This window comes from Falco biarmicus, chromosome 11 (assembly GCF_023638135.1).
Source record: "Falco biarmicus isolate bFalBia1 chromosome 11, bFalBia1.pri, whole genome shotgun sequence".
Lineage (NCBI taxonomy): Eukaryota > Metazoa > Chordata > Aves > Falconiformes > Falconidae > Falco > Falco biarmicus.
The window spans coordinates 10,267,463-10,294,712 of NC_079298.1; the positions used below are offsets into that span (position 1 = coordinate 10,267,463).

The 27,250-nt window shown below is 37.6% G+C and overlaps 1 protein-coding gene across 1 annotated transcript in view; it reads left to right on the forward strand.

Annotated features, from left to right (window-relative positions):
* FAF1 (Fas associated factor 1) overlaps positions 1–27,250 on the forward strand; it is a 171,702-nt gene that overhangs the window by 118,037 nt on the left and 26,415 nt on the right. Inside the window, exons 13-15 of the mRNA XM_056356715.1 lie at positions 6,718–6,872; positions 19,699–19,835; positions 22,352–22,440. Of these exons, the coding sequence (XP_056212690.1) occupies positions 6,718–6,872; positions 19,699–19,835; positions 22,352–22,440 (381 nt within the window). The remainder of the gene's footprint in view (positions 1–6,717; positions 6,873–19,698; positions 19,836–22,351; positions 22,441–27,250) is intronic.

A 27,250-nucleotide genomic window follows, 5' to 3' on the forward strand; every position in this document is an offset into this window, starting at 1 on the left:
TACTTAATCACTAAGTAAAACACTACATTTGATAGAGTGTTTCTCACGATGCCACACTCAATCCATCTTAATGAAAACTGCTTCAAACTGATTTAATTTGAGAGCACTTGGCAGCTTGAGTGCTCAGAGATCTTAGCCTTTTCTTGACAAATTCTCAACCCTGTCCAGAGCAGAAGGTGCACTCTACAGTTCAGGTCTAGTGAGGCTGCCATCAGCTATGTTTTTAATCTATATTTTGGGCACTTTTTCCCCTCTCAAAAAATATCATTTGATATGAAGCCTTTTTGCAGAAATATTTTTGTTTGGGTTATTTTAAGAAAATTAACTTAGGTCAGAACATGTGTTTTTAAACACAGATTATGAGTTAAAATTCCTTTTAAGAAAGTAGATGGTCTGTTAAATCTTAATGTCTTTTCATGTGTTTAAGTTATTTAAGCAAATGTTACTTGAAATAACTTGTAAAAACAGTTTAGATGTTGAACTATTACCTATGTTTTATTTAGCTTTTATTATCATAGCTTTTAATTTCAAGTCTTTAGTTATGATTAACATACATGATGGGTATCCTTTTTTCCTTTAGAGCAACTGCTACCATGATAGTGCCGGTTTTAGGAGGGAGAGATGGAATGAGGTCAAACGTGTAGCTCTACTTTAAGACCTGTATATCTCTTTAGCACCAAAACCACAATAGCCAAGATACTGAGCTTTGCCTTTAACAACTGGTTTCCTTGGTCTTTGGCAATGAAATCCCCAGCTACCTCCTGCAGCCTGATAGTTAAAAGCATTGTGTGTTCATTTCCAAGGCCTATTGCATATGTAACACAATAAAATACTTTCATTATTATGTTTTTAATTGGTTCAGGAAAAGAAAGAGAGAACAAGGTTTATTAAAGTAACAAATAAGTTGTTCTTTTGTGAAAGCCTTCTTCTACTTACTGTGCCACTTGGAAAGAAGCGTTTCTCTGTTAACAGTTAGTTTATGAAGAATAAGCTTACTCTTGCTCAAGTAGCTACACTATCATAGAAATAGCTAGACCTGATGCCATGGAAGGAATCTTAAAATGGACAGTTTTAAAAAAGGTGTTTGGGGGAGGTTTCTTTGCAACTGAAAGCAGTTTGTGGGTGCCTTGTGTTCTGAAACATCAGGGGGTTTATCCTAACTTAAGGCAGTATTGTTATTAATATAGGGTCTTAATCACTGTATTAATCTCACTGAGCTATTTGCTTGAATAATACTAAAGTATTTTCTTCTATTGTAGCTTGTTTGCCTTTTCATTTTTATAGGTGGTTGCTACTTTTTTGTTATGAGAAAGAATAGAGACATCTGCTTTACCTTTTCAGGAGCTCTTATCTTTATATGCCTCTGTCAGATCACCTCCTGCTCCTCTCTCAACCTTTTTGTCCACTGACTTTTAATAAATATGTGAAACATCTCTCTTAGCACAGATTGGTATTGTCACCTCAATATATATTCCTGCATACTGAAAATGAACAGTGTTTTCCCTCTCCTGGATTTCTGTCTTTTAGGTTCAGTTTAATGGCAGCACCATCCCTCTCACATATGGGTACTTTATTTCCTGGATACCTAGAAGAAAGTATGTTCCTTCCATGATTTGATATGTTCAAATAAAAGCTGCTTCATGCACACACACACACAATGGTAGCAGAATATTTTTTGATACAGGGCTTTCTGTAGTATCATTTTTATCTGTGTAACTCAGAAAACTGTCCCTTGTTGTTACTTCAGCTAATTAAGTTCATGCTGAACTTAATACAGGAAAAAGTTTCACAGAGGTAATTAATCTGATTTCTCTTGGAGCACATTACAGGAACAGTATTGACTACCCTCCAGTCGTCTTGTCTCAAAAGAGAAATTTGAAGTCTGTCTTTGAGATGCTAACTTGAGTAGAGGAGAGAGGTTGTTCTGAATCCCAGTTGCAGGGCAGCTTATTGATTTAGTCTTCCTCATCTGTTTTTTTCCCCCATTTATTCCCTAAATACTGTCAAGGTGTAAGGCTTCACCAGCACCTTTTACTTCGACTCCAGGCATGTTTTAAATCAAGTCAAATTACTACTCCTAAATTTTATAAAGGAGCTTGATCATATTGTATATCCTAGGTGTGCTTGTAGTTGAGCTGTCTGAGGGTCCTAGATGGAGAAATTAGTACTTTACAGATTCCAATTAACATAAATAATCTGAACACTAATCTACATGATCTGGTTGAAACTGTAAAGGACAGGTACAGAAGTATAACTCTAGGTTCCCAGGAAAAGTAAAGCAGCTACACTATGGTAGATGTCAGTACATAAAATCCAGTTAGGTCCCATGTTGATTACCTACACTTTCTTTCCAGTCTTGCCTGATGTGTGTGTTAGCAGTTCTGTCCTTTCATTCTTAAATTAATTCTGAACTTGTGGATAATTATTGCTTAGAAATTTTTGCTGCAACATACCAGCTTAGTCATCTCACTGTGTGCCTACACACCCTTTATTCTTCATATCTGAAGAACAGCTTCATCTTTCATATCTGAAATGCTAGTCCTGGATATAGGTCTCTTTTCAGCATCCTCTGTACTTGATATTAAATAATAGACATTTTTTTAAATTCTCTGCCACGCTCTACATTTCCTCCTCTTTCAAAGCCTATGATCTATAGGTCTTATTTGAATTTGGTTTTAATCGCTGGATATTCTGTGCATTATGTAAGATGTTACAAGTTCGACTGATTGAAATAGAGATACAACAGTGTAATTGGATCAAATAGTTGGAAGATGAAAGTAGACTAAATCAAGCTCAAAATAAAACACACCTTTACCTGGGAGAGTGGTTAGCCCTTTGAACAGTTTACCATGGTTCATATGTATTCTCCATCACTGATGGTTTTTTGAGACTAGATGTTTTGCTGAAAGATAAAATTACTGAAAGATTCAGTTAGGAGTCAGTTTAGGGTTGTTTTATGCCACATATAATACAAAAGACCAGATCAGAAGAGGGCAGGGACCGTCATCTTGCTCCCACTTCAGGAACCTGTGGAGTACAGTTTGGTTCAGATCCTCTTGTACGAGGCTAGAGACTGGTTAGTGCCCCTTGTCTCTCTTGTCTTTGCCATCTCCTTTGTTTTGACTGGTGCTGGGGGATTTAATAATGCTTATCTTTAACACAGGTTTTGTTCTGTTCTGTGTAATACACAGGGCTTCCTGTGAATCTCGATCTGCTCTATTCCTGCTTTGATCCTTTTTCAAAGCGGAGTAAATTCGAAGGCATATAGCCTTGGTGTTAGAGAGGGTTTGCATTCTGCTTAGGGAAGAAAGGCTTGTGTGTGATAGAGTAGCTGTGTCCAAGAAGGCTGATCATATGATCTCCAAGATCACTTTAGACAGGTGGACCAGATTGTACACTTCAAAGGCTTAAAGATGTGCAGATGTGTCCCTTTGTTCATTTGAATTAGCTCTCACTACATAAAACCTAGAAGAAAAATTAAGATCTTGATTTGTTAGCAGATGTTACATCGTGAACATTTTTGTCAGTCGTTACTTGAACTTATAAACCTGAGATTCAAAAATAAACATTCCGGTCTGTGGTTTTGCTGACCCTTGTGATTGTATTTCTGTTATCATTCAAGTTCATATTCTTCTGAGGTATCCAAATTATTGACATTATTAGGAACTGGCTGAGAAGCTCAGATATGTCATTACTGACTGATCATCAATTTACTCTTTCAGCCTCATGAAGATCTGTGTTTCTTTCTGTCTCAGTGACAGCTTTTCCTTCATTTCTTCTAATTCTCTACTAATTCTGTAGGGTTCAAGCTTTTAAAACCTTAAGTCTTACTGACATCGATAAGACTTGCATTCCCGAGTATGTTTGTAAATCCAGGCCCCTTCTGAAAATTCCAGTGAATGACTGCCTTGTCTTAAGCATCCACATACTCTGAAAAATACATCGCTTGATGACTTAAGTTCCTGAAGTCCTAAGGCCTTTGGAAGTCCCTCAACTATTTAGTGCTTAGAACCTTTTCAGTATCACGTGTCTTCACAGAGACTAGTAAAAGTTCTTCCCCATCGGTTTTTTTTTCTTGGTTAAAATTTTACGCTAAGTATATGACCCCCAAGTCATATTTTTGGGAATTCTAACACAGAACAGATAGTGCTCTATTAGTAGGATGCTTTTATTGAAGTCAAGACTGTTCAACAGTTCAGTAAACCTATTTTATCAGTATTGACTAAAAAATTCCCAGTATTAGTCATCATAGAATCCTAGAATTTACTCTGATTTTTCAAAGGCTTGAAATAAATACAACAGAAGCCTGCTTATAAATATATACTACCATGGGTTAGTAAAAACCGAACCAAAACGAATCATACAGCAGCAACAACAACAAACTCCATGCTGTGAGCCTTTTGCAATAGTGTTATTTTTTCCAAAGAAAAAAGTATTCCTGGCTTCCACTGATTTTTCAAAATCATGTTTTAGCACTTCAGTTCCTCCTGCTACCCTTTTTCATTTGTCTTAGCGGTATGCCTATGCCTGGCCTTAACATTTTGGATGAATTACCAGACACGAGTACAGTCTTTTATATGTGATGTATTTTATGTAGTTTAGTCTTTGCATAGTGAGATTTGTTGATGCAACAAAAATTACGTACAATTGTAAAGTAGTTCATTGTAAACATCTATTGTGTATGTGCCTGTTCTGTTTACTAAAATTTGTCCCTAAATCTTTAAGCCTAAAACTGTACATATTTTGAAACATTCTGTTGTATGGAATCTCATATTTAACAGTTTCATGGGGTTGTTTCTTTGGAAGTAAAAGTGTTTCTCAAGAGCCTTTTTTTCTATCCACTCCCAGTGAAAAGAGGAGAGCAAAGCCATCCGCTTACCACAAAGCAGTGCCACCACAAAGGAAAGATTAAGGGTTTAGAGAGAGGTCAATGTGGGTTTTTCTCTAACTAAACACTTTCCTAAAGTTTCCTTGTGGAAAAAATAATGAAGTCATCTCAGAGTTTTTAAAGAATTTTTATTTCTTTTTCACCGTCTGCATTCGCTTGTCTTCTCAGCATGGATGTTTAATCTTTCTAGGCTTTGTGAATTGGTCCAAATGAATAAGTGGTGAGCTGTCTCTCTAGGAGCTAGAGGCTTATTCTAAGGCCCTAATCACTGAGTAAACACATCTTTGCCCTCCCTCTCTTACAACTGCTATATAATAGTCGAGATTCTAGCACAGTAACCTGGATATTGCAGGGATCGATGCTTTGAAATGCAGAATGGCTGATCCTCAAAAACAGACAGTGCCTGATCTTCCCCTGCCTCTTTCTTCTTTTTAAATTAAATATCACCACAGAAATGCTGTTTTATTACTTGATATTGTGCATCAGTGCTCTGGATTTTCAAGTTTAGTTTCAGTCAACATTGTTGGCTGCTCTTATATGGATCTCTGCATGTTGGGCTTATTAATGGCCCTTCCTGGCACATGTGTACGTGGTTCTGAAGAACATTTAAATTAAATTAGACAAACATTAATGCAAATTACTAATCCTTTTCCCAAAGTCTAATGTTCAAATGTATTCTTCTTCTTATAAACAGTCATTAAGTTTTATCCAAAGCTAGTATATGAGGTAATAGCCATACAGGTTTTTTACAAAGACAGCTTGTCTCAAAATTGCATCCCATGTCTTGCTATATCAATATACATTAATATCTAGTATTCAGTGTTACATTTGATGAAGAGGTTTGAGATGAGTTTAAGTAAGTCTGAAAATGGCATTTACCATATTATGTCAGCAAATACGTTCAAGTAGGATTTTAAAATAAAGTAAGTATGGGAAGTGGTAATTTTCTGAGTGGTACTTTATAATTCATTGATACCAGATACAGGATCGTGGAACTAGCTCGTAGTTCACCTTTATTTTTCTCAGTCTGCTTTCTGTATTTTACACACATATAGACTCACTTTCCAAAAGGTGATCTGAGGTGGTTATGGGGACACAGCACAGCCCTGTGCTACTGGCAGTGAAGCTCCAATGTTACTTAATAGGGTTTCAGAAGAACATGGCACAGAATATTTTATATCAAGGGGCCGCAAACACCATCCTCAACATCTAATCTTCGCTAACATGGTAACTATGATGAGATATATCAGCACTCACAAACTCAATATGGGATTTGATCCATGTCTGCCATACCCCTTCCCTTGTGTTATACACATTCACAGTGCTGGGGTGGCTACCTTGCTTCTCAGCTCCACAAGAGATGTAGCTAACTGGACTGACACATGACCTTTTGACCAGCTACACACCAACTTAGAAAGTAGGTGAGGGGCTGATATGATGTGAGCTTCCCACATCACACAGCTGGATGGAGAGCTGCCAAAATATCCAGCAATGTAGCATCGCAGGCTTTGGGCCATAGGCAACTGTATTGTTACTTACTCTTTTTTTCCTCTTCATTTGGCTACAGATGGTGTGATAACTATATTGTGTTTTGGTACCCGAAATAAAATATTAGGAAGCATTGAGAAGATTTACAGATTTGGAGGGACGGACCATTTGATTGAAATCTATTAGTTTGGGGGTTTTTTTGCCCCCTGCACGTGCATGTTGAGATACCCGGCACCCTCGATAAACACCATGGGGTGCACTAACACACAGATCTGCAGCAGCAATTTTAAATTACTAAATAGCCTGAGGATATTCGCTGATCTTTCCTCATGTCTTTTCAGAGAAAGCTTCTTGCTATCTACCTCCACCATGATGAAAGTGTACTGACCAATGTCTTCTGCTCTCAAATGCTTTGTGCTGAATCTATTGTCTCCTATCTGAGTCAGAACTTCATAACCTGGGCATGGGACATGACAAAAGAAGCAAACAGAGCAAGGTAAGACTCTTTGGACTGAGTGGAGCAGCTTTTCTCTAGAGGAAGACGCTTATCTCTGTGTCATCTGTGTATCCAATCTTTTGTTGCTTGATAACTGTTTGAACTGAAAAATTCATGCTAGTTCTTAGCTGAACAATGAAGCTGTGCTGGCTGACATTCACTGAGAATTGGACTGTCCTTGTTTCCATTACAAAGCGACTTTTTATTGCTGTGCAGTAAAAAATAGTTGAAGAAATTACATCTTTTTTTCTTCTAGTTTTTGGTTTTTGTTTTTGGGGGGGGGGGTTAGGTGGGACAGGGAGTTTATTTTCTGGTTCTAGAAATGTGTCTTCAACAGTTTGGCATTGCAGTGCCATAATACTATGCGACACTAACTGTATGTACTGCATTAACTGTATGTAACTGCATTAGAACTCTCTGGGATAACAACTACTGTTGTTAATGAAAATCTTATTTAAAAAAGAACATTCACGTGATAAATTAATATTAAATATAGATGATGCAAAAGATTAAAAGCTTACAATTAATATGAACTTTTATGAACTACAGCTTTCTTATGGAACATTCCTTTGGTAATTTTCAGGTATTTTGAAAGGTTTTAATATAATAAAAGCTATCCTATGTTTTAGAGAGGCCATCGTTTTGCTGATAAGTAAAGAAATTAAAAAACTGTAGCTTCCAACTCCTTCTATGTAGTTTGTGTGTTACCAGCAGATTTTCTTATCTTTATATTAAGACCTCTCTCTTCTTTAGTTTTTTATCAGTTGATCATAATCTATTGAAAATGATTATGTTATTATTATACTTATTTAAAAATCAGACTTGTTTGGTTTTTTTAACTTGGACCTTGTTTCATCACTTTTATTTACACAGAAGATAACCGCTTGCCAGGATGTCTGTGTATATTGCTATAATGAGTTACTCTTAACTTTTGAACAAAAGATGCAACAGTCACTTGGGCTGGAGTAAGATTGCTACTTTTTTATGCAATTCCATCGATTACTGAACAATTAAAAGTACATATTTATGTTTCTTTCTCTTACGGTTTGCTTGAATAGAGCATTCATGCATTCTTATTCTTAAATTTGTAATAAATATTTCTTTACTGAAAGTGGGCATGGAGAACACAACACTCTCTTTTTCTAACACACTTTTTAGTGACAGTTGTGCTTCACAGGAATTCCTCATTTGACCTTTTTGCTTTTCACCACTGGGCAAACCAGCAGCTATGTTGCTAGCTCAAGTTATTCTAGAGGAGAGTTAAAGATTATGGAAAAAAGCAGTTGCAAAAACAGATTTAAAGTTTTTTAAAAAGAAACAGGGGAGGGAGGGAAGAAACATCTAGGTTCTTTCATGGGACCAAATACGTAGACTGGAAAGTTGCTTAAATCTTTCGGTATTGCCATTCATGGGCAGTAAGGAGCCTCCTCCTTTTCTTTTATCCCACAAGTTGGTGTAGAAGGAAACACTATTTCTAAACCATCTGTAGTGGCTAAGTTCAGCTGACTACCTGCTGTTCTATTGTTTGCTTTTCTATTTAATTCTCTAGTTTCTTTTATTTTACAATGACAAAAAATTGCAGTGTAGTTTCTTTTGAAAAACTGTGTTTGAGGGGTTTTTTTATGACTGACGATCAACAGCCATGTAATTGCTTTGTTGTGTTTTACTAAAGAAATCTATTAAGTAGCACAACTTTGATACACTAGTAATAAGAGTTTGCAGGTTACAGAGACACCTGTGGTGACCAAAGCGACAGAAGCTGCTTATTAGAAAGAGCCTGTACAGCTGTGTCCTATTAACTCCTTATGACACTTCTTAAAACACAAAATAAAGGGCTTGTTTAAGGCTTTATAGCTATCCTCAATGAACCTAGCCACTGATTGTGCAGTACCATGGGGTTTTTAAGTCTTCATTTTTTGCTTTCTATTAACAACAAAGAAACTGTCATATTAACAGTGAGGTCAAAAAATTGTAAGGGGTAAACAAGGCATGCTGGCTTGAATTAGAATAATTTCTCAGTTGTGTTTAGTGTCATATCCTGCTCCATAGACTGTTTTCTTCAGAGGGCACATGATGCTTCCTTCTCCCTTCAGAAAGTGCCGATGCTCTGTGGGTATTCCCATAAATAAATACTCAGTACTGCTGTTTAATTACTACCCTTCGTTATGTGAAATGGTGACATTCTTTGGAGCCTATTCTGGTCTGTATCCCTGTGAATACAGTTGCACTTAGATTTGTATTTGAATGGTGAGAAGACAACAGCAACAACAGAAAGAACTGGTTTTTGCATGCTGGTGTAGCCCAAGAGCAACTTATTTGTGCTGTTACAATTGCATTAGTGGAAAAACCAGGGTGGGAAGGCAGAGGAATCAGGCCCACTTCACAGCAATCAACAGGGACATGGCAATGTCAGTAGTAAAGTTTTCAGTACTGTAGTATGGCATGAATAAATTCAAACAGATGTAAATACTTTCCTCATGTAAGCCAAAAAATCTTGAATATTCTGGGGTTTTTTTCTTCCTCTTTGCTGTCCTCTTTCTGGTATCTGTGGATGTCATTCTGTTCCAAACCCAGTCTTAATAGTAATTTCCATTTTTCTCATTATGAATGAGAAAATTAATGGAATGGAGGTCCATCCTGAACACTGTAGAACAAAACCAGCTCAAAAATCTTGTCTTTTTTCCTGTTTTTTATTATGTTTCTTGGCTGACACTGATGTAAGGATGTGCTTTGAATCCTGTGTTACTGTATACTAGCCCTTTTCAGCTGGAATCTCTCAATATTGTTCTTCAACACCCATTACAACAGAGTGAAGAGAGTCCTGCAGGCAGGATTAGCAGTAAAATGCTGTGTGCCAGCGCCAGGGTAGCTGTTAGCAGTAGTGCAAAGTACAAACATTACGAATCTAGGAGTCAGGTTTTTAAAAATTTCTACCTACAGCCACCCAGGACTGTTACTTTCTCAATCTGAAAGAGAACTCTAGTTAATACAGTTAAAAGGATATTTTGTTTCGGCTTCCACAGCTTTTAATTGCCTCTGACATAAGGTTTGCAGGAAAGGGAGCAATTACTTTGAGTAAGTGCTGCAAATTAGGAATCTTTTCATTACCAGAATAAATAAAAAAATCATAATAAAAGGCACAAAATAATATAATAAAATAATCAGCCCTCATTTAGGAAAACAATGCGGTGTTTTTATAACACTGTTGAGGAATCTACATGAAAGCTTTATCACCTATGGTTTAGACTTTAGTAAGCAACTGTTTGGAATATTCTTGTAATTTATGCTGTCCATGGTCAAAGGAAAAAAAAACACAACTGCAAAGCTACAGGTATATCTTCTACTTTCTTGTTATATTCCACTCAGTTTGGGGTGAATCATGAGATGAAAAATCAAGGTTTCCTTTCCATTACTTGATATGGAGATTTGCTACCATGCCACTCCAAACAGCAGAAATATGCTTACGGGGGGTGTCAGAGCAGTAGTAGTGGTGTTTGGCAGCAATGATGTTGGCAATTCTGGCCCTACCTTTTGGTCTGAGCACATGGCTGCAGCAGCTCGCCAGCTGCATCGGGCCATCACATGGGCTAAGCACTTCCTCAGGTTTCCAGAGAGGTTATGGCGTAGATAAGCAGGAGAGCCAGACATGAGCAGCTATAGCCCTGGCACTTTCTGACTTCAACAACTTGACTAAATACCATTATTCTAATATAATTATGTGTATGGGAGGTGTGTGCGTGTATATATATGTGTGTGTGTATATATATATGTATGCGAGCACATGCCTAACTATTTTTGTTAATTCATTTATATACCTTAATATAATATACTGGTGTCCAGGACAGATACATATTGAATATATATGCATACATATATACCTACACATGCACACATACCCTTATATTTATATACACAGTGTTTACAAACATAGATTATGCATAATATTAACAGATTTTCAATGTACGTAATGCTTGCCAAGCAGAACAATGGCAAAACCATAGATCACTGACTCGAATGTCTGTAGCACCTTTTTAGCTTTTGATATCATTGCCCTTGGGTGCTGTATTTCAAGGTGTTCCCAACTTTTTATCAGCTCTGATGACAGGTACTTGTTAGTTTTAATGTTCAAATAATAGTTTTTCACTCTGTTTAAGCTTAGGAAAGAGTTAATTGACTAAAGTGCTTCTCAGCAGCAGGTTGTCTTCACCTGCAATTTCCGTCATCAAGTAATTAGCCATATTCACAGTTGCTGACCCTTAATACTAACCTACTGATTGATGCATGCCTGGATGAAGACCAGTTGACCATATTACTCCAGCTCCCCAATCCTATTTGATCCTTCAGCAAATATATTGCAGGTGTGGGGTCTGTGAGAGCTGAACTTGGTGGGTTAATTTCTTACTCCTTTTTCAGGAGTGACCATAGATTCTGTATATGTTGCTTGCAAAACTGTTGGACGAGTTCTTTAGGCACTAAATCCTTAACAGGTTTCACAGAGCAGTGTGAAAATCTTTTCTATTGTATTTTGCAATATTTTATTTAATTTACTTTGATAGGAATACAGTGCCAGTCAATAAAAACAGGTCAAAAGTCTAATTAATGTTTTAAAAATAAAGGTTCTCAAACACCAGGCGAATTTGTCATTTTCTGTATGGTTTGTTTTGAGGAGGAAGAGGAAAGAAGGTGAGGAGGGAACCCTTCTGTTCCATGATTACATCCCACCCGCTCATTTTCTCCTTTTCTCCTTTGCTTTTGATTTTAGTGGCAGTCTTAACAGAATGTCAAGATCAATTTGCAGCATGGTTTAACTCAAGGTTTGCATTCTGCCAGCAGCAATTGTCCTAACAAACAATGCCGTGTGTTCTTGTAACTTCAGAAGCTTTTAGAACACTCATGGCAAGGGCAGCATCTAATGACTTTATTAGTGTAGGGTTTCAAAATGGGCTCAGTAATTGTTCGCATCTCTTTGTCATCTAGTCATAATTACTGCAGAGTATTGTTCGGGGTTGCACTTGTGAATAGTTTTCTAATAGCACTGAAACGAAGAAAAAAGGAAAAGGATAAAAGGTGATTGTCTCTTTAGATGGAGAACAAAACAGCCTGTATATAGATGATGGTTAAACTGTTTATTATACACCCACCAGAAAAGGTAAACTATCCCTGCTTAAATATTTATGTGCTTCAAGGTAATTTCGTGTTAGTAGTCTAAAAATGTCCAAATTTGGAAAACTGAAAACCAGCAGAGAATGCATTTTAATCTGGTTGTGTATTAAGATACAGATGGCTCCATGATATTTAACTATAAATAGGAAGTAGTCTCTCTGTTGATGTAATTAAGGTTTTCAGTGCATCATTTTATACACCTATAGTGATGCTTTAAGGTCACATGAAGAAAAAAAAAATTGTATTAAAGCCACAGGGATTAACTAAGCTGATACATTGGTAAGCATATTTTTAAAATCCTCACTCTAAAACCAAATCCTAAAGCAAGTTCTATAGCATTGTGCTCAAACTACAGCCTAGTTTATTAAGCTTGTGGAACAGAAAAGGTGAAAGAATCAAATTCTGTAGTGTCCTGTGCAAGAGATGAAGGCAGAAGAACAGGTAGTCAGGGCAGACTTGTTGAACTGTTTTCAGGAAGAAGGAGGAAGTCATTCACAGGTCCATATAACTACAAGAGTCTACACCTGCACCAGTGAAGTCTAATGCTGGATGGAATTGAAGCTGGATAGAAAGCTGGCTTCAGCTGTGTGTCTGAGTCAACCATCAGAAGAAATCATTGAGCTGGCAGAGACAGAATTGTTCGTAACAAACTGCAGCTGAAAGGTGTGAATGAATCTCCTTGGTACTGCAGGGTGCCCAGCCGGGAGAGAGTCCTTGCAGAAGTGCAAATGCCCATCCTCTTCCTTTAGGTTAGGATGACTCTGCTTTGACCTCTCGCCTCTCCTCCTCCTTGCCATTCTGTGACTGTCTGTAGGTCTTGGAGAGCTGCAGATAACAGCATTCAGTCCATGCCTGGCCAGAAGGCTTAGCTGTACCTGCGGCACTCCTGACCAATGGTGGCCTGATCTAATCTTCGGTGTGGGGGAGCTCTCTCATCATTTCTCCGTAACAAGTTCTAGTACTTTCACTCCCTTTGGGCAGTTCACGCTAATATTTAACTGAAGTTTCTCTTGCAGCTATCAATGACAAGTCTATCTTGGTTCACTCAGTAGGCAATGAGGTATTCTCTTCCTTTCTGCTGCTGTGTTCGTTGGACTTAAATGGCATTATTACATTTTCCTGCAATTTTCTGTAATTAAGCAACCGTGATTCCTTCAGCCTTTCCTTGTAGCTTCTCCCTTTGTAGACATTCCTTACTGCAACCTCCCGATGGCCCTTCTGTAATTGGTCCACATCTTTACTAGTGCACTGTGCCTAAAACTGCCTTCTCAGTGCTAAATACAGGAAGAGGATTATTTCATGTTGTACAAACCATGTTTTACTCATCCCAATATGATGTTTGTCATCTTCACGTCACAACTTTTCTTCTTCCCTTACGGCTTGATTCTTATTCTGTATTTGTGCAATTGTTCCTCCTACATGGAGACTTTCATTGACCTTGATGAATTATATTTTATTGGTCAGGATGTTTCTCCAGTTTCTGTAGGTTAGTCTGACTTGGTTTACTGACTTCCAGTGTGCTTGTCGCTTCTCCGCTTTACTAACATCTGTAAAGTAACTAAATACACTCTCTGTTCTTATCTAGGTTATTATTAAATCTACCTGTAGCAAGCTTTGGCTGTTCCTTAGCAAATTAAGTATTAACATGCCTTTCTAATATGATAGGCAATAATAAAAAATACCACTGATATGCAAGCACATCTTGTGTTTTCCACTTCCAGTACAGTGTTTTAGCGAGGGGTTCAGGTATATTTTATTTATAATTTTATTAATTATTTTATCCACTGTGCAGTGGTATCTGAAAGGATGGATTAATGAGTTTCTAGAGGGATGTGGTTTAGACTAAACAGGGTTATAAAGTATTTGCCTAATCTGTTTTAACCTTGCAGGATGAAATTAGATCTGCCACATTTTATGAAGAGATAGATAACCCACTTATCTAGGCTTTACTCTTGCATAAAGAAAAAGCAGATAAAATCATGCTTTTTATGTTTGAATACCTGGATATTTAGCATATGGATACTAAAGAGGATCTCCACATCATTTGGTTCAGGCTGCTTTATATATCCTTAAACCATGCCTTGTATCTGTTGCTCATCTCCCCCGCATGTTAGAGTCAACGGTTATGACCCTACTAATGTGGGTAAGACAATAACTCGTTATTATGGAGGTGATGGATACCAAGCATATTTCAAGGTACCATTTCATGACATCAGCTTTTACTTTTTATAAAAATGTAAATACCTTATACAAAAATGTTATTTTTACATTAACATTTTAATGAGTCCTGTGTTGACTTTGCACAGTATATAATAATTATTAAAAATAATGAGAAATCTTGCATATTTAATATTAATCATTGTTTTCTTTGTGCTCAGGAAAGAAGTTATGCTTTTTTCATACCCATTTCTGAAGTTTTAAAGTTTCTTAAAGTAAGGTTGGCCTTGGGAAGTACCTGGCCATAAATAAATCACAGTTTTGGCTCAAAATCATCCCCATTGTGGACTGAACACCAGTTTAAACTGAAAGGGAACAGGCTTTTAGAAGAAGTTATCAGATTTTTGTCCTGCTGCTACTTTTTAAGCAGGACTTCAGGCTGAGATGATAGAGCAAAAAACGTCTCCAGTGCAGCTGTTCTGTTAAAAAGTCCTTTGCAAGAAGTGTAGGGGGTACCATGTGCCAAAGGGCCTCATTTTAGAACTTTTTCCAAAGCTTTTCTACCAGCATGTGAAAATTAAAAGTAACTACAGGAATATTTATATAAGTAGCAGTGTAACAAGTAACCAGATCTGTTACTTAATTGGTATGGAAAATAAGGAAAATTTGATCTGAAATCCTATGCAAGTTTTTGTGTTTATTTTAATACATTTTATCCATAGGTTTGAGAGCAGCATTTGGTCTGTATGGAAGAGAACTTGCCCTTTAGTGCACTAGACAGATTTGCTAATACAATTATTTATTATTAATTAACCTTAAGGTGCTGGGGAAAGTTTAAGAAAACCAAAAGGAAAAGAGAGCTTTTAGTTTTGGTTTGAACATACAAAACCCATGCAAAATGTAGCATCAGGTGTCCCTCTTTGCACATTCCAGGAGTACGCTGCAATGTACCATTATGCAGTTTGCTTTGCATTAGTTTCCTCCTGCAGGTTTGATTAATGAAAAAGAGCTACAATTGGGATTTTCGGTTTAGTTGCTCATTCTGCAACTATACTATGCCATGACTGCTTGATGTTTTTATTTTATTCATTATGTCTTGAGAGATAGATTAATTTGGGGGTGTGGTGTAAATAGGTATCATACAGATAACAGCTTTCCAGAGATGAAAACCTATTGAGCTAAGAGATCAACACTTTTGATGATCAGCACTTTGGCCAGAGGAGGCCAGTTTTGTTGTTTAAAAATAAAAAGCTGCACGTTCTCACAAAAATATATTATTGCTAAACCCCAGCATTTACAAAGTTCTCCATAGCATATTTAAGATCAGGAGCGTGGTAGACCACAGGCTTAAGTTGTAATAAGTATTCCCTTTGGTTCTGAGACTCGGTAATATTTTAAACTTTTTTTAGTAGATTTTTAAGCTTATTTTAAAATAATGTTAAATAAAATGCATTTTGTGGTAAAATTACAAAAGTTATGCCAGAACTGTATTTTAATATAATGTGTCACATATCAGCTGGTAGAGCATGATAACATTCTTCTCTGGAAGACTAATGTGCTACAAACATGATAACTCTTCACGAGTGCACGTGGAGGGATAACTGCTGTGCACTGACCAGCAACCCCCCCAAATTAACATCTTCATTTCACCAGAATAATTTTTCCTGTGTGTTTCTTTTAAGTAGAGAGTGAATTATGTCTAAGAATTAATAACTATTCTTTCTACATTAAAAAAATTAAGATAAGTTTGTAATTTGGGGGGGGCGGGGTTAAGCCATGGTCAGTGTCTGTGTTTATTCTGTAGTTTTAATAGCAGCTGGTTTCATTGCTAGCGAGTCATGAAAGAAGGAAATGATGCTGTCTGCCAAACTGTTACTTTTTTTGATGAACTTCATTCTTGTAACTTTCAAAATATTTTTGATGGATTTTTCCTTCATAAAATGCTTTTTTGCCTTTCTCATACTTCCCCCTCCTTGAATATTTTTGTAATCTAAAAAGAAAAGGACTAGTAGAGTGCCATTTTCCCTCCTTTTCTGGCACCATTCCTCTATTTCCACTTCTGGTTGGAGATCACAGTAATCCAGCATGTTGTGGAAAACAGTTCTCCCCAGAGGGACATCTGGCTCTTTGATGCACTCCACAGGCAGTTCCCTTGGCAGCTCTGGAGATGCCACTGAAAGATCTGGCACAATTCTGTTTAGATGAAAGTAAGAAAATCCCTTGTTAGTGGTGTACACAGTAAGATACTGGTTATTGCACCAAGTTGTGTTGGTCCTACTCACTTCTGACAGTAAATAGCACAGAGGAGATTTATTTAATTTTTTTTCCCTGAATATGAATGTGGAAGAAATTAAAGAGGTCTGCAAATACAGAATCAGTAAAGGCATAAAAGGGGGGAAAAAATGCGAAATTAGTTAAGTAGTTGCAAAATCTATTAAAAGGCATGAAAAAAACCAAACAGGGATCATGAATGAAAATGCAGTTCCTACCCGTCTAGTAAAATGGAAAGAAGAGACACGTTACAAGTGATTGCTGAGCACTTACCACTGACCTGGTGAAGAGCACGTGTGAGTGACTAATCGCTAGTGAACAGGCGTTACACAGTGCAGGTGTTGGTGATCGCCACTGCTGTCTTTGTTCGGTGTTGCATCGTTTCCCTACCTTCGCATTTTTGTTGTCTTTACTACATTTTAGTTCAACAGACAAGTGGAGCTTTACATGGTTCCAAAGGGCAGGATCTGTTTTGGTGGATCACATTGGTGAGAGGAGTTTCTTGTGTGTATTTGCTCTGCTCTGAAGATGTACATTGGTAACCATTGGTAACCACCAACTGGCCATTCATCCCCCATCATCCTCCTCGCAGCTGCCCATGCTGAAATCCTATGCAAGTTTTTATATTTATTTTAATACATTTTATCCATAGGTTTGAGAGCAGCATTTGGTCTGTGTGGAGGAGAACTTGCCCTTTAGTGCACTAGACAGATTTGTAATCTGGACATTCATTATTCAGAGTTGGAAGTGCTGGGGAGAAGTTTCACGTGCCTCCCCCAGCAAAGACAAAGGCTGCCTGATGGCAGCAGTGGAAAGTCTGTGGCAGTCAGGTCAGAATTGGCACAAGCTGCTCTTGCAACTGCTACGTGAGCGAGCTGGCTGCTGCCCCTGCAAGCTGAGCAGGTTGTGACAGCAGCAGAAGAGGGGAGGTGATTCGAAAAGAGCAGGGTGGGTGCACCGGTAGCTGTACAAAGGGGCTCCAAGAAAGAAAACCATGCCACTGTGGCGGGAGCTGTTAGCATCTGGCATCTGCTCTGCTGTTGCTCAGCCAGGAAAGTACGTGTACCCTTACAACAGCCTGGCCCGACATGCCATCTTCTGAAGCCAGGGAGCCAAAACCTGTTCCCAGCCTTGATTACAGACTGCCTTGAGGTATCTTAACCTGTTAGGTTCTATTTAGTTAGCCAGAAGTTACACATATAAAAACTCATCTCCTGGAAAAAAGTTATTTGGGAAATTTTTTAATATACTGAAATACCTATTTCATTTAGAATTCTCTGCATACAAAACCTATCACTATAAAAGTGTATTTTGAGACTGAATTATGGGTTAACTAAATACAGAATTGATTTAAAAAAAAAAACCCAAACCCAAAAACCTAAGACTGGTACAATTAATATTGGAATAGTGTCTTCAGTTTTGTTCCTTCTAGCATTATTCTCAACAGCACTTTTTCACCTTCAGTTAAACATTTTGTTTCCCTTGCCATTTGAGTACTTTTCTTCTGTGGTGTGTTGAAGACTGTTAAACACTTTTAATACACAGGTTTCAGGAATTCAGTTCACTTGTCCACTGTATTACTTCCAGGAGTGAAACCTTGAACTCACGTAAGTCATTTTGCCATAGAAGATCACAGCTGACTTCTGTGAGGCCAAGATTTCACTTAGGTATTCCCACCTTGCAAAGCAAACATCAAAAAACATTATTTAGCTTAAGAGTTTTTATGTCCAGACTTTATCGATGTTTTATTTTATCTTTACTAAATGGTATGCCTCTATGTACCTATTTCCAATATAGCAGTCTCTATTTGGTACTTTTTACATTGCCTTTGTGTATGATCATTCTGAATTGCAAAAGACAGAGAATCAAGGAGGCAAGGAAAGGTATTTGCCAGTAGTAATGTTTGTGTCTTTGAAATACTCGCTAGCTACCCTTGCTCATTGCCTTCCACCCAGCGATGGCCATAGTTACACTACAAATTGTCTCTGAAGGTTTTTTGTACTCCAGATGCCTCTAACAAGCCCAATGTTGTACTCATCAAGCTAATCAATTTTTAGCAATTTTATTAGATACAATATATATTGATTTTTTTAAAAATGGCAATTTTGAATCTTTTTGGTATCTTTGGGAAGAAATTACTTGGAGCGCTTGACATTTTAATGCAGTTTGTCTTTTCAAATAGATTTGGCTTCTAATGCATGTGACAACAGGACTTTGCTCTTCAGTTAGAGCATACATTTCAGAGTAGTTGTTACCTAAAATATTATCATAAGGCATAAGAAAACACATGATTTAAGTTGCCTTTCATGAACGTAATTAAGAATTAATAAGCCTGTACCAGTGGCTAGTCCTCAGAATTTCCACTGTTTTGCCTTTTGTGACCCGTGTTATTAAAAGTCCATTATTTTTACAGACTTTATTAAATTGGATCTTATTAAAGCATTCTATATTTGCATTTGGTCTTTCATAATTCATTATTATTATGACATTTACTTTTTACCATCAGATCTGAAAACATATCATAAGCTACCCTTTTCTCTTGAAAGAAATGCTAATTTCAAACAGTCCTCTAATGGAAGAGAAAAGCTTTATCAGTTTTTTCATTTATTCAAGATCGTGTTAAGAATACTAATGCTAGACTTCTGTATGCTAATATCCAAGAGCTTTTTTTGGCCAAAAGCTTAGAATTATTGTTTTTTAGACCATACTGCTAAGTATGTCACTGGCAGGTCACTAGTACAAAAGAAAATACAATTCTGAAGTACCACATTTTAATTCTATGACTGATGAAAACAATTTCTTGATCTTTCATTACAAAGTTATGCTTTTGTATGAAATTACACTATTTTTATACTTTGTTGTATTACTAGATTATGGCCTTACTTAGTTTCTCTTTAGAAGTTTCTAACGATTGATATAGCATGATTATTTAGGGAGGGTTAGTTTTGAATTAATGCCTGCAGAATAGTGTAGCAGGAAATGGAATTCAACATCAAATGAATCACTGTCTCAACCAGTTATTAATTGTTTTAATTTAGATAATCTGGGATCTATCATGTTGTAAATATTCTCATAATTTAATCATAAAAAGGGATAAAGATAATTGAATGCAGAAGCCTCGATGTTAAACAGTAGATAACACTCAGGTAAACTGCTGAATTTAACATAATTATTTATAAGAACTAACTTCAAAAACATGTCTACAATGTTAACTTTTTCTTTCCCCCCCACATAGGTTTCTGACAATGTGCACTAGACACTTCGGGAGTGTTGTAGCCCAAACAATTCGAACTCAGAAGACAGACCAGTTTCCACTTTTCCTTATTATTATGGGAAAACGATCATCTAACGAAGTGTTGAATGTAATACAAGGTACAGTTCTCGTATTATATTAGAAGTATTTCTTGCACGAGTATTGAAATGGTTAGAAGGCATCTTCACTAGCCATTTCTTTTTTAAGATGTTCAGAATGTGAATTTATTGCACAAAAGACACTTTCAGTTGCCACAGTATAAATAGCGCTATTCATAAATGTATTAATTAATGTGGTATTAGAGATTGAAGTTGCCATGACTGTAGTAGAATCATAGTTTGTTTTTCATTTTTTTTTAAAGTAGAAGCCAAATTTCCTAAATAAGGAGGTACACTTTGTTTTCCAAATTTATATTCAGATATATCCCTGATTTCCAAAAGATTTTGGCTGCACTTTTTGTGTAGTGCCAGAATCCATTTGGCTCTTTGCATGTAGCTCCTTGTTAATATGTGGACTCCTGCTGCATGTAGTGCATTAATACTTGAACAAGAGTTGCTTTTTCAGACCTGCCTGCAGTGTTGAGATCCCAAACCGGCTCAGAATTTAAGTCACTAATATAATCTCACATAAATGAAGCTTTCTGGCTTACAATGAGGAGTTCTTTCTGGCATAACCATTCCTGATTTCGCTGACAGCCAAGATGACTTAGATGTGGAGTGATGCCCCTTGTCTGCTGTTCTCAGTAACTCTTCAAATTAAAATACATCAAAGAATGGCTGCCTCTCATTTCTTCTGCTTTCTCCACAAGTTTGCCTTCATGACACTGTGTCCTCATTTATTTATGGCTTGTATCTAGCGATGTTTATTCTAATCTTATTTTCCTGAGGAAATTCAGCCTCAGGAAATACTGCCTTTTGCAGACAGCATTACTGTTCCTTTCTGCATGGGATTAATATGGGATTCATCATTTTCTTGAGGGATCTGGAGTGCTTCTTCCTATAGACAAAGTTGTTAATTTTGCATGGATTTTTGTCTCCTTCGAGCAAGGTACAGCATAACACTAATTCGTGGTACTTCTGTCACTTATAAAACTTATTTCATACAAGTAATCTTATAAATATCTTGGGTTTATAACTCTGCAGCTTAGTACAGCACCTGTGTTATCGCGCTGAAGTCAGTGGTGTTTATGGGCTTAACTGCTTTAGCAACTTAGTGACTCAAAGTTATAATGCAATGCAGCTTTATATTCTAAAATAGTCCAAATTATTTCATTAGATTCATTAAGTTTTAATTATTTGTCAGTTTTCTGCAGTCTTTTGAACTAAACTAAAGCAATCATCTCTTGCAGCCTTACAGCTGTGCTTGTTATTTTCCCATGAACTGGGACACTGGCATCTTCTAACAATATGCCCTCAAATGAATGGTAGTCTCTGAAGCCATGCGTGTTGTAGCATGCGGGATAACATTTTCTGCCAAGGTAGCAAATGCTAGAAATGGGAACAATGAGGGCCTTTCAGGGCTGGGTGAGAAGGCATGTTTACAGAAGAGATACAACCATATAGAAACTTAAGTCCTAGTGACGTTTATTGAAATGCAGACTGAGTTCGCTTTTGATTTTTATTTTTTGCTGGGGTTGAAAACTATGGGGACAGTTTTGTGTTCTTTAGTGGTACTGTGGCTTCTGGTTAGTTTACTCCTTTTAAAATATTGGTCAGCATCGCCAGTATAAATCTAGCTCTTGTTGATATTGTTCTACTAGGGTCCAAAGGCTGTTTAGGCTGGCAGATATTGTTTATGGGTTTTGACCATTTCTCATGGCCTAAGACCTTTTAACTACTGTGACAAGTGACTCTAATGGGTAGTCTAGTCTTCAGTTTAGAAAGCTAAACCAAAGACTGAGTGCATCTTGGCAGGAAATTAAACTAATCATTCAGTCTTACTGAAAGCTGGAGGCACGCTGGTAGAAAAATGTGAGGAAGTATCTGTTTTCCTATACGTGTGCTGTATTTCTTGATATATCCACAGAGGACTTTTCTGCTATTATCAGCTCTACAAGTTTTATCAGAAGTAAATACCCTGAAGAGAATAAATTATAATATTTGAAATTTTACCACTAGTTATATCTGAATAAAATTGCATGTGCGCAAATGCATTAGATCACTGTATTGTTTTTTACTTAAACCAATGCACTTAGATGGTGCTGCCAACATCCTACCATTTGTTACCTGACTGAGCAATTGCATCAGTCTCCCTGATTAAACCTGGACATTCTAAAACTGTAATATCAGTTTCATGTCAGGGAACCCCAGATACATTACTTTCCTTCAACATGAGCGATTAAAAAAAAAAAAAAAGTTATTCTATGCAAACACAAAAGCAATTGTTCAGATTTGAACCACTTAAAATCTTAGCCTGTGATCAACATTTCTTTGTAAAAGCATTTTCAACAAAAAGGCAAAGTAAAAGCATTCTTCTCAGATACTTGCATTTTCTACTCTTTTTTTTTTTTTCCTCTTTTTTTTTTTTTTTTGATCTGGCTATTTCTTATGGATTAATTCTAAAATGACTTCTTTTTTTCTTTTTTTGTTTAATAACTTTAATGATATGAAGTACAGCTCTCTTCCTTTGTTGCTAGGTAACACAACAGTGGATGAGCTAATGATGAGGCTGATGGCTGCAATGGAGATCTTCAGTGCCCAGCAGCAGGAGGACATAAAGGATGAGGTGAGCACTGAAAGTTACTGCAGATACCTACTGGCTTCCGCAGATCACTGGGGATGCAAAATTAACCAGAGGTTTCTTTAGCCAATGAGCTGGGTATTGATGTGTTTTAGTGTGTCTTCCATCATCAGAAATCAAAAATGTTAGTCTTGTTTGTGTATTTTTTGGGCCTCTCAAAAAAACACAACCCTCTTCCTATTGGTCTTGCCATTTTCAGTTTGTTTCCTTTTTCTTAATATTAGTCATGCGTAGTTGTTTACATTTACGGTGGTATTATAGAGCTTAATATGCCCATACAAGGAAACAACAATCAGCTTTTTTTTCTCAATGACCAGCTCCAAGTCATAGGTAGAAAACAAAAATCCAAGGCACAATATAGTTGCATTTTTTAATTGCATTTTAACAGGAATATGTTGGGTATGGTTTTTTTTAATGCTTTAATAAGAAGGTAAAATTCACATCACAGATGAGTTCCAAGAAAGGTTCAGAACTGAAAACTGTAGAAGCTGATAGAAAGGAAGAAAACAGAAGGAAAGACAGACATATAAAGGCAGACAGAGAAGAGGAAATAAGAGGCAGGAAAAGGAACTAGGAGTGATGGGATTGGAACAGAGAGAGCAACAAGAGACCAGAACAATTTTCCAGAGCAGGGGATATCAATATTTAGGAGAGAAGAAGGTGGGGGCAGGTAAGATAGTGATAGACGTGCCCCAAGAGGATAAAACCAAGTGGGTTTGCAACTGAGAAACATCTGGGTGTAAGGGAAACAAAGCTTAAAGAAAGAGAAGACGCAGTAGCCTTGAGGCCATGACTGCGGAACCAGGAACTGCCTCCTGCATCCCGAGCTCCTGCCAGTCCTTCACTGGGTGGCTGAGAACAGTGACAGTCCAGTAACGTGTGTCCCCATGATAGTCATACAGATGTCTCCTGACTTTTTACTCCAAGTGCTCTACCTGTATAGGGAGAATGGAAACATAATTTTTATACATTCCTCTAAAATCTATCTGTGTCCAAGTCTTCTGTAGACCTTTCTCGCATTTCCTTTTGTTTTTCTGTCACTGAGAGCACTGGTGACATTTCTTCCCCACAGAAGTTCTTTCTAACACACTTTGGCATTCAGAAAACTAATGGAAAATTTCTTAAACTTTGGGGGCAGATTTCCAGACACTATGGGTTCTATACAGAAATAAGGTATTTACTCTACACCTTGGCTCCACTTGATACAAGCACACCAAAAAGGTGATCTTGGACACTTTTGCATTTGAAGCAGGAAGTTTAAAAACAAAAAAAATAACTTCACTTTATGCAATTACTCTTCCAGAGAGGAGTATTTGACAAGCAGTCTGTACTCAATAGAGGGCTTTAGTCTGAAAAAAAAATGCTGCCTTTTTGTGGTTTGCTACGTAGCATGTAGCTTTCTTGTCAGTCTGGTACTTGACAACTTCAAGTGTTCATATATCAACACCTTTTCTTTTTTCGTATCTTACTGCTGTTGGTGCAATTTTTTCCCAAATATTACAATAGCAAACAGGATACAGAATCCGGTTTCTGTTACTGTTTTCTTAATAGCAACAATAAGTCATCATAAAACCACAAGACAAAAAAAAAAAAGGCAGAAAATTCTGTTGTCTTAAAAAGATAAGTCATCTATATAGCTTTGCTGTAAACAGAAGTGTGTGAGAGAGAGAAATAGAGCTGGAAACACTTGTAAATGACTCATTAATGCTTTCATGCTGTTAGTTTATGCAGCTGAACTTCTCCACTTTGCATTTTTAACTTGCATGCACATGAAAGCTTCCAACACAGCTGTTGCATAATTCTGTTTAGACAGCATGTTTTGCAGTGCCCTCTGATGGTTATTTCGGTGCAGGATGACTGTTACCACTGCTAGCTAATGGTACAGGTGCTTGCCTGAGCAGCTACAGCCAGCTTAGGGTGTCGCTTTACTGTCAGCTCCCTGTCACTGGTCATCGACTGATGGTGTAGGCAGGATGCTCAGAACAACATCACCAACTTATCTCACCTGAGAGAAGTGAGTCACTTCGTTAGCTGGTGGTAATAGTCCAGCCAGCAAAATCCTGTGCTTTTGTATCCATGTATTAGTAAAATTTACTGGTATAACCTCATAAAGTTTAATCAGGCAAATTTGGGGCATATTTCTAGAATGTCAAGCGCTAAAATACCACCATTTAACCATCAATTTTATTTAATTTTTAGAATTGTGTGTTTCATTAAGCTTTTTCTTACATACTCTCTGAAGAAATACCTTAAAAACGTTGCGATGCGTATGTGTACTCATAGTAATCCAGCGTACCTGTCCTGAGGTACAGTGGTCTGTAATTTAGGCACCTATTTTCTCTCCCAAACTTTCTTAAAGGGAGATCGGTCTGCTGTCCTGTTCTTTCCCCTGCCCCTCCAAGGCTTCTGGATCGATCATGAACCACTGGGCCTTCTGCTTGCTGCCTGTCAGCTGTGTTGACCAGATGACATTTTGGAAATCTCCTGCCCCTTTTGGGCTGCACTGTTGATGTGCCATTCTAGATACGTGGTCTGGCTGTTGTGCTGTCTGGTTTTATGCATTTGTTACTTAAATTGCCATAGTAACAAGCCACAGATAATAAATTACAATCAGCAGTGTACTGACGTCGTGCTCACGTGGCACTTCTGATGAGAAGTGGCCAGTGGATAATTAAACGATGGGTTTGGTGGCACCAACAGCGGCAAGGCCAGTTGGCCAGGCTACAGGCACGGCACCCTGGTCATGCAGCCAGGTCTAGGCTCTGAAGTCCAGCCTCAGGCTCTGTGTGCAGAATTACTCCGAGGCTACACTAATGATTTCATACATCTGATGGACATACTTGTCTAGCAATGTTTGCTCCTCTGGCCCGCACTACAAATGTTGATGCCTCAACTACTGCTCAGGCAGCAGGGTTGGGCATCTTTGCAAAGAGGAAACAAGGAGTCTACGGAGTCTGTCCTGTAAGCAAAAGACGGTATCTCAGAGGAGGGACAACCGGCCCCTGCCACCGTGGATTGAGGTGTGAACTGAGATTTTTTGGGGGGGGCCTGACTGAAAAAAGCGCGTAGTGTCAGTTCCTCTTAAGTGTCAATGCCTGGTGCTAGTCTTAAGAAAACAAATAATAATTGTAAAATATCGTACACCCTGGAATGTCCACTTTTAAACGCCCTGTTAGCTAGCTTGCTTCAATTGCATAGTTAAATAATCATCCCAGCGTGGCATGATGGGCCTCAATAGATCCAAGTTAGCTCCTTTGTGAGATTAATGTGAAGAGATACGTGATTAAATCCTGGCATTACAGCCCAACACACCTGTTCTGGGCCGATCCTAAACATTTTTTCTCCATCGCCCGAGGAGGAGGCTTCTCAAAGGATTACAGTAACACTTTTTGACAAGCTTATACAGGGTGGAGTTTCCATGTAATGACAGGGCTTATTTGATGATGTCTCAGTAATGCATTCTTTTTATTTTTGCTGTCAACATTTATTACTGTAGAAGCATTGACTGTTACACAGCTGGTCCAACTTGTCCACATTTAAGTAACAGTAGGTCTCTCATTGTGTTTATTTTTGTCGTTACGCAACACTAGCGCTCCTGCTCTTGGATTAGACTTGAAGGTGGAATTGTAATACCTACAGTTGATTCAAAAACCTTCTTATTTTTACAAATACCAATTAAGGCCTTCACTTTAAACTGTATCTGCTGACACACTGTTCTTTAGTGTGAGAGAGATATACTTAATTTTTAAACTGGAAAAACTGTTGTAAACAGACTCTGAAGATAAGCTATAGAAAAATGTAGACCTGTGGAGTCACCACATTTGCTGTCTGATCTTAGGTGACATCTCTTCTTCCTAGTTACTGCTGCATTGTGAGGAAAATGTAGGTCCTTCCTGACCAATATCTGGATGGAAATTTTAAAAATTATGTAAAAGAAAACAAAACCTCCCAAACAGCAACATAAATTCACCTCCTTTACCCTGCCACAGCTCTTTTGTGGAAGTATGTTTGCATGTCCATCCCAGCTCTCTTGTGGTAGATGGGGCTTTGCTGACCAAGTGTTATTTTCATAACTTTGTAGTAAGAAGCCTGGTATCACCACCTTTTCTTCCTCTTCTGCCTCACTGCTGTCAAATGTAAGGGATTTCCTTCTTTTTTTTTTTTTTAATATGATAATTTAACAGGTTTAGCTTCCAACACTTTTTCTCTTTTTTCTTCCAAAGATATTTCCCACAGCCACAAAAGAAGCTAAAGAGGATTGGTCCTAGGACATTCTCCTAATCTGTGGGCTGCTCATCTTTTCCTCCTTCAGATCAGTTGCTTTTCTCCACTCCTCAGCTGCAGTTACACTTTGCAGGTAGAGGATGGGCTAAGCGCTTCCATCAGCTGTGCAGGAGACCCCTGCAATTGCTGTTTTCACTGAAGCTCGCGTTAAAATCAGTAGAAATTAGCCATCCGTATACCTTTGATAATCTGTGTTCCAGCTAACACTGCCATGTGTATCATAGTATATGGTACTTGCACGACAAGAGGTTATGAGAATAAATACATGAAATTCATTAAATTCCAAAGCGCATAAGCCTTATGGTGATGACAGCCACCTAAAAAAGATTGTGATTTAACCCCTCCAAAAAAATCCAATTAGCACATTTACTAATTATTACTAGTTATAACTAATTAAACTACAGTAATCAAAATGTATTTGATTAAATTTTCCAATTTTGTATTTGTAATATGATAGCACCCCAAACGATAGGTTTCCCATTATGCACTTCACTGCACAGATGCACCAGCA